Genomic DNA, 13,915 nt, shown 5'->3' with positions numbered 1-13,915 from the left:
AGAGCTGCAATAACCCTTCCCCACTCCACTGGGTGTGCCCGCATGAGATCCCCCGGAAGGCCATCTGGTCCAGCTGCCTTGCGGGGGGCTACCCACCCAATTACCTTTTCGATCTCTAAAGGTGTAAAGAGATTATAAGTATGGGGTTCGGATACTAGTGGGGAGATCACCCTAACATTTAGTTCCCCATCTGCCGGGAGGTATAGAGCCCCAAAGTGTTTTACCCAGCTTTGTGGGGGGATATTACAGGGTCTCATAACATCCTCGGGCCTGTTCCGGGAGCCTACAAGGTTCCAAAAGGCCCTTGAATCCCTACTTTTGCTAGCATGGAGTAGGTCCTCCCAAAATTTCTCTTCCCACTCCATCCTGGCGGTTTTAAGGGATCTATTGTAGGCCTTCCTTGCTTCCTGTATACCACTATGGGATTTGTTCTTCACTGCCTCAACAAGCCTTGTTTTATGCACCCTACATGTTTGAGTATACCAACCATCACCTTGCTTTTTACTTCGATTATTTCCTGATTTACTAGAGGGGATGTTAAACACATTTGTCAAAGCCTCTACTAGAGAGACAAAGAGCCCACTCACCCTACCCACCCCTTCCAAGAGAGGCCCCAAAGTTGTCACTGCTTGGTTTAAGAGGGATGAGATTTCTCCCACCCTTTCCTCAGAGAGGACCAATTTAGCCCATTTTAAGCGTCTTCCACAGAGTGAGACTTCAGACTCATCGGGGGGAGCTAATATGGGGTTAATAGGACCCTTTTTTACAAGGCACCACCACTGGGCCATGGTTAAGGAAAGTGGATTATGGTCACTTTCAATCGTCGGGACCACAACCATATCCCTCACATGGTTCCAGAGACATACATCTAATAAGATGTAGTCTATTCTAGAGGTGTGTCCTGGTCTATTATAAGTGTGGGCCCCCCCCTGTCCGAAATTGTCCTTACATTCACTGCCCTTAGGTTTAGTTCAAGGCTCAGGGAGTATAGCTGTAACGCCACTTCTGACCATCTCCTAATGGGTGGAATCTCTAATACAGGGATCCCTATCCTAGTGTCCTCCTCGTCCTGGTCAAGGGCAACATCCGAGCCCAAGGGCTCGAACGTACAATTCATGTCACCCGCGACCAGGGTACATGACTTGTGTGGAGTTTTATTCAGAAGGGTCTCAAGGAGAGATAATACAGAGGATTTCCTCCCGCCCTTAGTCCCTCTGGCGTAGACATTATAGACATTTAAAACTATTCTTCCCCTTTGATCTCTTAAAATGATATTTTGAATATCCGGACAACCTGTCTGTAGCTCCTCTATTCTGCAGTCTAAGGAGGCTGCTACCCATATGAGCAGACCGCCCGAGGGGCGTCCTCTCCCTGTTTCCGAGGTTAGCGCAGGTACAGAGTAGGAAGAGAAGTGCTAACTCTGCAAATAACTACCTGCACGATTACCCAATTTAATAGTGCTGTGCTGAACTTGTTCAGCCATCTTGCAAGGTTCTTGCTGAAGAGTTGATTCAAAACACTATGTTGTTCTTTTTTTCAACGTTTATCTTTGTCACCTTTTTAAATGAGTTTTCCCCAAAGGAAGCGGAGGTAACTTGGCTTTAAACAGTCTACATGTTTCTGCTGTGTCTCTTTGGGCAAACTTCGAGAGTGGGTGATGTGTAAGAATGAATATCCTGTAGGTTTTCACCACTTCCCCATTCTACGGGATTCAAAGTGTTATCTCCCTTTTTAAATTCTCCTTCAATTGTATTTGCATTGAATGGCCTAATAGGCACCTTGAATGCAGTTAATTATATAAGCTACTAATTATCCCAATTCTGTGCAACTCAGAGGTGTGCAAACGATTTTGTCCCAAGCCTTTTATAGCACCAAAACTTTAAGGAGAACATTTTAAATCCACATGTTTAGATTAGTATCGTTCTGTGATCTTATTGGTGAACTCAACTCTATTGCAACGAATCTGATAATAAACACATAATTTTAAACATTTTGACTGTATAAATCCATGGGGTTCACTTTTAAGGAGGTGGCAAGTCGATGTTGCGGAGTTGCAGGAAAGTACATTGATGCACAGCGGTTTATGTCTCTGACGGTTTTGCAATGTTTGTGGTTTATTGAAGACTTGACGTGTATATTTATACCTTCAAGCTACATTGCCATGTGACCACGCCCATGGTTTTAACCACAGAAAGTGCTGCCTTTAATCATACCTCGTTTTAAAATAGAACTTCTCAGCTGACTAAATTGTCAGTGACTCCACAACCCTGAGTCGGCAGATTGTTTGCGCTGTGGGTTCAAAGTTTAGTTTTCTCAGCTCGCTCTCTTTTTACACCCATTTTGTACACTGCATTGTTTCTATTATTTCATATCGCAGCTGCAGTTCATCTAGATGGGCACAGATGTGATTTTTGTCGTTGTTAAAGAATTATATGAGGTTCTCGTTTCTTCCTGCTTCTTATTTAAAATCCTAAAACAAAAATATATAAAATATTGGAATGGTACATGTTTTTGTGTGCAGTTGTGTAGAATATTACATATTAGAACATTGGAATGTTGGTAGCTCCATTGAAAACAATGGCGTGCCCTGGGCTTATTATGGCTGGTACAAGCCTGGAGTTCCAACATTCGAATGTTTCTTTGTTCACAGCTCTGGCTGTGAACAATGTCTACAGGGAGCCTGTGGGGATTTCAATCCCCTTGCGGTCCCTGAAGGCTTTGTTGTATTTGTTATAACACTCTGCCCTCTAGTGGCAGAATGTTCCAATAGCCTTATAGCCCTTCGTAGCAGGGCTATACCGGCTATTAAAGTCCCGCTGCCTTGTTAAAGTCCCTGACCTTTGGCTTGGGCCTTTAACGCTGCAGCGGGCCTTTAAAAGCCTTTATAGCCCGCTACGGCAGGCTATAAGGCTATAGTGCACATGACACCCTCTATTTCGTACAATCTAGCTGAACCCTGGTGAGTATTATGGGCAAGTATAACAGGTTGTAGTCATCAGCCAGTTTGGTAGTTGGCAGATTTTACAATTAGAGACTAGTGCAGGCTGCCATCTCAGTAGTAGCTTCCTTCTCTTTCCAGGTGGGGCTGGATTGGAGTTAATTAGCTGTCATGACTTTGTGCTGCAGAGCTTCACCTACTTACTTTAGAAGGATTTGAACATACTGTATGTTCAGTACTCAGACGGAAGAGCCAATATCCATAGGCATTCGATGGCGTGGGAACATTTGTTGCCTTTAAGAGTTGTGGCAGTCTGAAGTGTATATTTATAGCCCGCCGTAGCAGGCTATACTGGCTATTAAAGGCCCGCTGCAGTGTTACAGGCCCAAGCCGAAGGCAAGGGACTTTAACAAGGCAGCAGGACTTTAATAGTCGTTATAGCCCTGCTACGAAGGGCTATAAGGCTAATGGAACATTCTGCCACTAGAGGGCAGAATGTTCTAACAAATAATACAAAGCCTTCAGGGACCACAAGGGGATGGAAAAAGCCACAGGCTCACAACATTCCAATGTTCTAATGCTGAATAGTGAGACTTCTTTCTAGTGGCGGGATGGATAAGCTAGTATGCACCCCTTTGTTTATTTCTTTAATTAAAACTAAAAAATTAAAACTTTAACTTTATGCCATTGTATGTTAATGTAATTAAGTTTTACAGACAAAAACATGCTTTTACTGCTTAAGTTGTGACTAAGAGGGTGCCCTCTTATTACTGAAATGCTTCTGCTTTTATTTTTTGTACCATTGCCACTCCAGCTTTTTACTTAAGCACACGCCACTGATTTATCTTCTCCTGATGAAAAGTTACCCAACAAAAGAAAAACAAAAAAAGACACATTAATTAAATCCCGTATCCTTCCCCCTCCCCCCTTGCAATGCACACCTACTCTGAAGAAAGGGAAAATATATAAGGGAGAATGCAGAGAGGTACAATCAAAAACTGAGCTCCCTTGATGACCTCTGCAGTGGTTCGCTATACCACTAACAAAAGGTTTATATTGGGGATGTTATCTTCTGGTAAACTTATACCTTCCAATACCCATATGTTTGCTTTATTTTACTTAAATCTGATTGTAAGTTTGGTTAGTATTCGCTGTAATAAAGTATATTTCTACTGGAATAGGTAGACAATGATCCCCCTACCCAGAAGCTGCCGTCTCCTACCATGTCCTACCATGGATGCTTGTTGACTTTTTAGGTTTCGCCCTGGCCGTAGCACTGCGCAGCAGTGCTCGCGCAGGGCGAAATCTTATGATCCTACAGTGTGGGGCTTTGTCCCGCCTTCTCTTCCATTGGCTAGCTCCATAAATGGCGGCTAGCCATTGGAAGAGATGGTTGTCAATCACTCTTTCCACCGTCACGACGCGATTCGGGGGCGTTTCTCGGTCTTTTTTAAGTCCCGCCCCTTTTAGCATCCTGGCATTCTGTGCCCTCACATCGGGTGACAGCGGCTCTCTCTGCCCAGGGCCCCCTCCTCCTCTGGAGACCTCCCCCCTCCCAACTTGTTATTCTCCTGTTGCTCAGCCCCTGCAGGCGCCGCCCTCACACTGTCTGCTGCTTGTTAGCAGCAAAACGGATTGAAGAAGATCCGCGGCGCATCCCCCGACCCCCCCCCCCTCTCCCGCCCGCCGCACTGTCCCGTATCAGAGCACTGCCCTCGGGACGCACCTTAAGGTTTTGTGTCTACCCTCCGGCCTTAGATATGGAATGTGTCCTGTCCCATATCAGAGCACTCTCCCCGGGGCGCCATCAAGACCCCTGCCTCTGTCCTCGGGCCTTAGGCCTTAGATACAGGACACGCACTGCCCCACATCAGAGCACTGTCCCCCCTCTCCCCCCCCCTACTCTGGGCGAACGTTAAGACCCCGGTCCTCGAATATAGGGCATGTACTCTCTCATGTCAGAGCACTGTCCCTGGGGCGCCATTAAAACCCCTGCGTCTGTCCTCGGGCCTTAGATACAGGACACACACTGCCCCATATCAGAGCACTGTCCCCGGGGCGCACTCCAGGACTCCTGCTCTGTCCTCGGATATGGGACTGAGTGCTGGCCTCGGGGCGCTCCTAAGACCCCTGTGTCACCCGTCGGTAACCCTTGCAGTGCCACGAGAGGCCACAGGGGGGCGACAGGATGCAACATGTGGCCTTGGGGATGCTCTGGCCTCTAAGGGCGCACACCGGGCACGGGTCCGAGTCATGCTGGAGACCCCCCGGCCCTGAGATCAGTGACCCGCGGGAAACACCAGCCTCGGACCCGGGACCGGTGGAAACACGGGGACGTTCCAGGTGTGTGTGTGTGCGTGTGTGTGTGTGTGTGTGTGTGTGTGTGTGTGTGTGTGTGTGTGTGTGTGTGCATGTGAGTGTGAGTGTGTGTGTGCGTGTGTGTCTGTGAGTGTCTGTGTGTGAGGGGGGAGGGGAGTGGGCATTCCTCCAAATGACCAGCTTTGCGTTGGGTGACAGTTGCCTAAAACAAGCCACACCAATTGTCTTTGCCAATGCTGGTCAGTGGCATCAGATAAATTAGTTACTGCAGCAATGCTATTGCTGTGAATATTTAGAGCTGAGAATGTTCTAATTCTGTAAATGAGTGCATTTTTTCTCCACTGCATTTGTAACTCCGTACAGAGTATTAGTACGAGTTCCCGATCTCTGTGCAGCGTTGTAAAGCATTGTGCTGGCTCCTGACTGGTTTGTACTTGCCCTCGGTGGCAAGCAGTGCTGATGAGCTGCACTTTGTGCGGTTGGAGGCGGAGCTGCCCTTATGCTCCAGAATCCAGAGAAGGGACAGTGGCCTCTGCAGCGTGGCGGGTATCGAGCAGGCGTCCCGGTCCTACTGGGTGTCGACACAGGGTCTACGGATAAAAAAGCACCCGTTGTGAGCACACATCCCAGCTCCTTCGTGGAAGAGAAGGCAGTTCTGAAAACGCAAGTGTACACAGGCAGCCCAGGGTTGGTGGATAAACTCAGTTCAATGGCTTTTGTGATTGAGCAGTGCTTTATAATTGTATCTATCTCCTTCGAGTAAGCGGTGGGCCCTTTATACAGTTACTGAGCAGATTGCCAAGTAACAGAGCTCTTGCTACAGACTGGTCTTAAATGCAGGGTTAGGGGCCTCGATGTGACGGGGCGGGGGTCGGAGGTCTGCGGCCCGCTCCCTGCACACAGCTCCCCGCTGGCCCCGCAATGGGAGCTGCAAAGAGCCGTCAGCCCCCCAGGGAGCGGGGGCAGGAAGCGCTCACTCTTTATGACCCCGAACAGGGTTTGTTTTTCCAACACTTCCCATGTCTTACTTGAGCAGCCACTTCACAATGCGGAGTGCGATAATAATTTTTTTTTTTTAAAACATTCCGAGGACAGATCCCCTCCCGCTCTCTGCAGGTGAGGATTCAACACCTCATTAACCTAGGTGAGGATTTAACGCCTCATTAACCTAGTCCATCATGGAGACCTTCCTTTCGGGCCCAGCCCAGCGCCAACTCCGGATTGTAACCTCATTTTACGTGAGGGGGAAGAGGAGCCGGGCGGGGGCCTGCGCCTTTCTTCCCTAAGATTAGAACGTCTCTGCCGAAGCTCAGCTAAATCTACACAGGGCTCGGATGGCTGTCAATGCATTTTATTGACCAGGCATAAAATACTATGACCGTCGTCATCTGGTGCAACACATAAATACAAATGTTGTCATTTACAATGCCCATAGCTCTAACCTTTCCAAAGGCGAAACCGTTGCATTGTAAATGCTTGTTTTTCTCTGGTACATAGATGTCTTTTCAATACAAGTAGCAATAAGACATAGTTGACTTGAGCTGCCTGTCCACATTGGCGCTTAGCCAAATAAAGAAATTCTTAACTGTTTTTACAGCACCTGTAAAAAGGAATACGTGGAATGTATGCTTCAATTAAGGTTGTTCTTATCCGAGGTTTACCAAAGGAATTATCTTTTATTATGTTTTCCGTGCAGCCCTTGTTAACCCACATCCCATCTTGCCATTGAATTGAAACCCTAGCTAGCATCTTATGAGAGATTGCTCCCAGGCACTGTACACTGATACTATCTGAATCAGACAATTTTGAGAAATGTCAGGTCTCTAAAAATTGATAAGTAAGCAAAAGTGCTTAGATGACTGTTGGTGCAGAAGTACTGAACATGATATTCATTTGTGTGATTTTTCAGCACAAAGGTTAGGAAACCATCAAGTGCAGTTGGCGACGTGAGTTTTTGTCCAGCTCATTTTCAGTGCGGGAAGACTTTTGTACAAATTTGTAACTTACAGAACAATTTTGACTTTAATGTAATCTGTAGGATTGCTCATGGACATTTGGAGTAAAGCTGTTTGACTCTAAACCATTATGTGCATCATTTTACTTAATCCTTACATTTTCAACATGCAAATAGTATCTGCACTGCATTCTCCTTCAGTTTTCCCTTAGGTGTAGATGCACTTAGCTTGCGCCTGCCAGCACCTGTTCTTGCTGGATAATTATCCTCATAAACCGAGAGATCACCCTAGTTGTGAATTGACTATTGTATTTGGAATGTATGTGGCTTATAATATTTACTTTCTTAACATGCTATTTCTTTCCTTAAAGATGATATTGCAGTTCTCACCACAGTAAGAACACCCAGTTCTTCAGGTACCGTACTAACCACCACCTCACTGTCTGTACGTCTGTCATTCCTTGTCCCATTTGTGTATGTTGCTAGGTGGCCTCGGTGTTTCACTCTGGTGAAGGGATCTTTTCTGCTATATGTGCTAGAGATGCCACATTTTGCCAAAGAGTAAGGCAAGAAAAGGGGTAACCCATTTACCATACAGGAAGCTGGGTTTGGGGAATAGTACAGAACAATGGATTCAGGGGATTCATTCTATATATTCTGTTCTTATCCACATTCTGATATAGGCATGGCAGCTATAAACGTAAAATTCTATGCAGTATTTCTTATTACCAATTAATTTATTGGAAAACAATGCAGTAACCCAGAAATGTTACATTGCAGTACAACTTGTATTGGTCACGGTGATTATTGACAGGGTGAACAAAAATACACATATTCGCAAAAATTCAATTAACTCAAGTAACATACGACTATGTTTAAAACCTGTCTGGAAGATCCATCTGGTCTTATCAGAACATCAGTCGGATTCAATTTGTATGAGTTTCATTAAAACTGATTTTAGTAAAGGCATTTTCCAGTAGCTAATACTGTTCAGTATATACGATCAATTTAATTTAACTGTACATTACTTGTCATTTCACTTATCAAAATCAATAAGCAGGAGTAAAAATTTTGTATTAGCTGGAAGAACAAATTTACCATTAAACTATGAACATGATCACTGTGTGGTAAGTATCTTCATGTTAATTAGGTCTAGTTTCCTTTGTGACAGTCCTCTTGGTGTGTGCTTCAGGAATTTCCGAAGGTTCAATTGATCTTCCGCATGCTGATTGGTGCTTGATTCGAGATATATATATACTTTTTATCTTCATCCAAGTGCAGCCATTACAGACTACCACCTTGTGATAAATCTATTTTCTTTTTAAACCCTAAAATGTACTGCCGCTGTTCGAACCTGTACAAAGTGCCTTCCGATAGCAAAGGATGTTAAAAAGCAATGTAGCTGAGCAAGGTCAGTGCAAATGTTTTTAAGCATGCCAGCCTGTTGCATGGCCAGGACCAGGTTTATGTTCACACAGGCCAGCCACATCTGTGCTCTAGTTATTTTTTTTTTTTTTTTTTTATTCGTTTGGCATATGGCTTTAGTTGTCTTGCCAGAATATTTGTTTTCTCAAAAAAGAATCTATATCTACATTGATAAAGTGGCTTTTGGTTTGCAAAAGCCAGTAGACTTATCGTTAACAGTTTGCTTAGGCCCACTACGGGAAGGGGCAGAGCACTGCGAATATGGCCATTTTGCTTCTGCACAATGTGCACAGCTCCTATAAAAGTTGTGTTACAAGAGTGGCAGGATCAGTATGTAGTTTCTTTATGGGAAAAGCTTCAAAAACTTTGATTTAACCTTTCTTTCCTTTTGTGAGGATATACCCCTTGAACCCATGCAGCTCCTGCGTGATGTTACTTGCAAGACATCGGCCATTTTGGAACAGTAAAGAATTATAAACGTATGTCAAAATATTTAAAGGTAGTTGCCCCTGTGTACACACGCATGTACACAGTCTTCTAATGATTTTTGCAATGCTTTATCATTACTTTACGGTTCCAAAAAGTTGTTAAAAGCAATATGGGGGCCTTGTTAGAAAGGTAAACTAATAGTTAAGCTGTAATGCAGGAAACAACCATATCTTTTGACCTTTTGCCAAATCTTGTTTTGTAGCCTAAAATGCTGATGTTGGCCCGGTTGCATGTAAAGAAAGTGGGTATGGAATATACTCACTTGCAGTGCCTCAATCTTGGCAATAAGAGTACACCTTCCTTCCTGCACATTAAGGCATTACGCGTAAAGCGCAAAGCACTTCATAGCCTATTTAATTACTGATTTTGGGCAGGGTGCCAGACAATGTTAGTATTTGTATTACTAACCCTCTGTATTAAATTAAGCCATCTAAATATAGCCTCTTTAAAACAGGTCTAGATTCCTTGCTGTGCACACATATGGGCACAATGTTCCTACTCCTCGCATAAAACTGTAAGTCACTCAGTAATAGCATTTGAGTGTGGTATCTCCAGCTGTTGCTTGTTTGTGGTTGTACCCTTGTACGTTTGTTGTGATTTCATCATGTTTCTTATTGATGAGTTCTCATTCACATTAACTATGTAGATAATTAGAATTCCAGTAGTATGTGAGAATGCTTTGCTATTGTTCTCCTGTCAACTTGTGCGGATAACAACATCACAAAATAAAATTATAGATGGAGTGCTGAAACCTTTCAAACACTCCCCACCAGTCAGAGATCTGAGTTTAATCCATCTTTATTTTGCTCATCACTCACCTCCAGTTTGGACCCAGCCATATACAGTCTTGACCCTACTCCCCATGGGGACAGTCCAGCCCGAACTGCCAAGCCAGGTCCTCCCTAGACCGGAAACAAGCATCATGGTATCAGTTATGGGTAATCACCCCTTATCAGCAAGGCTAGCTTGAAACCAGTGGTGCAGCAAGCAAGGGACGCCCTTCTGGACATACCCGGTGCACTTAGGGTGCACCTAGCAACATGTGCACCGAGAGCTGTTTGGCTTTTAAGTGTATATTATAGCCCACTAATTCTGTCTCCTCTCAGGAGCCACAGTACTTTATTTTCGTCCAAGGCCGTCCTAGCCTTCTCCTTTGCCAATGACTTCTCTGCCTCAGCCGTTTCCTCCTCTAGAGCCGTCTTCCTCTCCTACAGGGCCCAATTTGCAAATGCCTCTTCTTAGGCTGCCTCCAATATTAGTTAAGCTAGCTGCAGTTTGAGCTCCCTTTCAGCCCTCCTGTCTTCCAATGCATCAGAGACAGGTTGTATGATAGTACACTGCATCCTGCTCTGTTAGGAGATCTCATTCCTGTTGGCAAGTTGTACCTCTCCTCCAGCACCAGCTCTCGACCCGCGGCCAGGCCATCTCCCTCATCCTGGAATTTCATCCTCCTTCTCCACCTGTTCCTGTGCTGTAGATTGCAGTTAGTTGACCTCCTCTCATACTCTGAGGGTAAACTGGAGTACCATTTTATTTGAGCTTTGTCACTTGCACACTGGTCGCCCTGCACAGCTGCATCAGCTCCACCACAGTGTACTACTCAATGTTGCTCGGGAATCTTTCCATTTTGGCAAACCATTGTCAAAGGCGCACAAGTATGAGGCAGGAATTTAGTTTAGAAAAGGAAAAAGTCAATCAGGGGAACATGAAAAGTCAACTCTGATGGCAGATTATTATTTAGGATTTTTAGTTTTACACAAGTCTTTGTGGTACTGCACACACAAAAGGACTGGATCCCACCACTGAATACAGATGTAAGAAACTAGGTTATTAGTTGAGAGCGGTGGAGGCTCACTTAAATAATGTACACAATCCAAAATCCATTCAGTAGTTTTGATATATGGTTTTCTATAGTTTTCTCTATAAAGAAAGGCATTATACCTTAAACATAGATGCTTAGAATGCCCTCATTCACAAGTGTGAACCGTGCTAGTAATGTGAAGGTGAACACGTGTGTATAATGAAACACTTTCATGCCAAAGAATCTTTCTTACTAACACATGTAAATATTCTTTTTTTTTTTTTTTTTTTAACACTGCTGCAGACATAAGATAACTCCAGTCAATCGAAAATGACACTGGAAAATATCACTTCTTTGAGTTGCTGAACTTTTTTAATCAGTACGTTTAATTGTGATTGCTGATTACTGCCAACACAATGTATTGGAGGTTACGTGATACCTTCAGTATGTTGCACATTTAACATACTTTTATCACATTTAGCTGATTTTAATGTACTTCATTATAGGGAGAGCATTTAGTTAGTGCTGTTAATAGACTATTCTGTCCCCACCGTAGTCAAACTTCACCAATGGCCCGATGGAGAAAGGGCCGTTGGAGAATTGGCTATATGCCATCCTGCCCAATTTAGATAGGCGGACATATATCTGTTTTTTACTGCCCGTCACCACCAGGAAAACCATGGCAGTAAGGGGCAGTAAAAACCTAATAATTCCTTTGTCCCCATGATAGATGGCTCTCATGGCAAAGGAGGCACTGCTTTTTTTATTTTTTTTCTCAAAAACTAAATCCCACTTTGGGCTTTTGAAAATTCACAAAGATATTTATAACTTTGCTGTATAGCTCTGTTATGTTTGACTGAATCATACGTCAAAGTTACAATACATTCACAGGAGCTGCCTTGACGGCAGTGTCTGTGAATGCTAGAAATATCTGTCAGCCCAATAGACATTTCTAAATTTGGCTGTTGAGACCTCCGCCAGGGCAAAGGAGCAAAATACTTTGTCGCCCTGGTGTAGGACGGCCTGACTGCCTATTTTTAAATCACGCCTTAAGTCTTATAGTCATCAAAAATAGTTATCTGTTTTGTCCACCATAGTTCAAATGGAAGCATGACAGTAACTACATAGACAGTGACTTTCTTACTAACATTATGTGCAGAAACACATATATTTCAATAGGCTTTAGGTGTATGGGTTCCAAAGACCAAATGAGCAACAACAGAAATGAGAATTCACGAGAGAACGGTGCAGGCAAGTTTGTGACCGTCCCACCCTTACCTCCTCCTATCCCCACAACCTACATTTCCATTTCCCCTGATGGACTACTGCCTCATTTGCCCAAGTGTGAATGTGTCCAAGTTTGAATACCCTGTAGAGCATTACACGGGGACAAGTTCAAGACTAGCTGCGGTTCATGAGGGTTCTTTCTTTGTTTAGCCTTTTCTGTAACTATAAGTAGGACACAGAGCCTCCTATATGCAAGAGTAGCTACATTTAGCACTCACAAATGTTTTTCCTTTCTTTGTGTCAAACTTTCTCCCCCATGCCCCCCTTTCCCCATTAAGGACCCATGGCTCAATTGAGGGAGACACACCACCAACCCCGGTTTGAAAACGTCTGCTATACATCTACATCTGAAAGTGGCCTACTTAACCTTTGCACATATTGAGGGGAATGTCTATGCCTGGCAAAAAAGCAAACATTTTAATAATGTTTGAGCTATTTAGTCTATAAATTATGGTGGTGGGGGATCACGTGGCAGGAGGAGTAAATTCAGATTCATACGGTAAAAGCCAAGGTATCCAGGTGATTTTTTAATTTTTTAATTTTTTTTATCAGTGGTCCTGAGGTTCGACTATTAGAGACTGATTTAAATCAGGAATCCAGTGCAAAGGCACTGAAAACATTGGAAAGCTGAGTAGTTGGTTAGTTGGTCACATAATTTGTAAATGAGGTCAAGAAAGAGGGATCTTGCTGAGCGGGAGAAGGACAGAAAAGCTGAATTTTCTAACTCACGTGTGTTCATTCATAACTTTGACCAAATCATTTAATACAGTAGTATGGTACGACGTGATGTTCAATTCCATCAGGGTGTGTTTCTAATCTCATACTCAAAATGTTGTCTATGAAATTTGTGAACTGTCGGACGTCCCGTAAAAAACATATGGTTGAATTTTTACGTTTGTATAAAACTGTGCTAATGCAAATTGACAAAATTATCAGGACTGGTTAGTGCCCAAAATGTTCCGTTAAAAAGTCTTCATGGTATCTGATTAACTAGTCTTAGGCAGCTTTACTTGGGGATATCACCTTTTAAATCTCCCTCAATTGGACACTCATATGCACCATTTTATTTTCTGTCATGTGTTCTCTATCTGTAAACCTAAACTCTGCTCTTGAGTGGCAAAGACGTGGTACTCCAGATGCCCACACCCGCCCTAGTTCCTCATAATCTTTTGGTACCCTTTCTATCAGCAAAATATGACCTCCAAACTCTGCCTACTTCTCACTTGACTAGCTGAAAATGTATATGGCCGTTTTTACAGGACCACTCTGCACCTGCTGGCAAGACCTCTAGTAAATGTCGCTTCTCGACCCTTTGGCTAAAATTAGGTGAGGTCTCTGTTAGACACTAAGTGGTCGGTTTTTTTTCCTTCGGCATATTCTTCTCTCCTTGTAGGGTCTGTTTGGGTTCACTGTCTGCCAGGAAGGGCTGGCATTCCTACAGCAGGTGTGATGAGTGGTCTTACTGAGACCATGTCGTTTCACTATTAATGTAATAAAAATAGATTTTCGTTTAAAAGTCTTAGTTTCTATTTTGTTGGTGGGTGGTTTAGAAATCTTTCTGGTGCTGGAACCCAGGGGTGAATTTTGGAAGGCAAAGTTAGATTGAGTGATCAAAAATGTCTGCCCTATCCTGATATATCGGTGAGAGGGTGAGAGGAAACTTAAGTTAACGTGAATTTAATGATTTGTATTTCAACGCCTT

The 13,915-nt window shown here is 43.7% G+C and overlaps 1 protein-coding gene across 4 annotated transcripts in view; it reads left to right on the top strand.

Moving 5' to 3' along the window:
• The window catches only part of ANO5 (anoctamin 5), a 303,496-nt gene that overhangs the window by 93,027 nt on the left and 196,554 nt on the right, over positions 1-13,915 (top strand). For 2 of the 4 annotated variants that reach the window (XM_078684222.1, XM_078684220.1), the window contains exon 2: positions 7,583-7,627. The exons of the other annotated variants lie outside the window; for them this stretch is intronic. In XM_078684222.1, the coding sequence (XP_078540348.1) occupies positions 7,583-7,627 (45 nt within the window). The remainder of the gene's footprint in view (positions 1-7,582; positions 7,628-13,915) is intronic. 4 annotated transcript variants of the gene reach the window in all.

This window comes from Lissotriton helveticus, chromosome 3_2, assembly GCF_964261635.1.
Source record: "Lissotriton helveticus chromosome 3_2, aLisHel1.1, whole genome shotgun sequence".
NCBI lineage: Eukaryota > Metazoa > Chordata > Amphibia > Caudata > Salamandridae > Lissotriton > Lissotriton helveticus.
The sequence above is the reverse complement of the archived record's forward strand: the minus strand, read 5'-3'. Positions and strand labels throughout refer to the sequence as shown.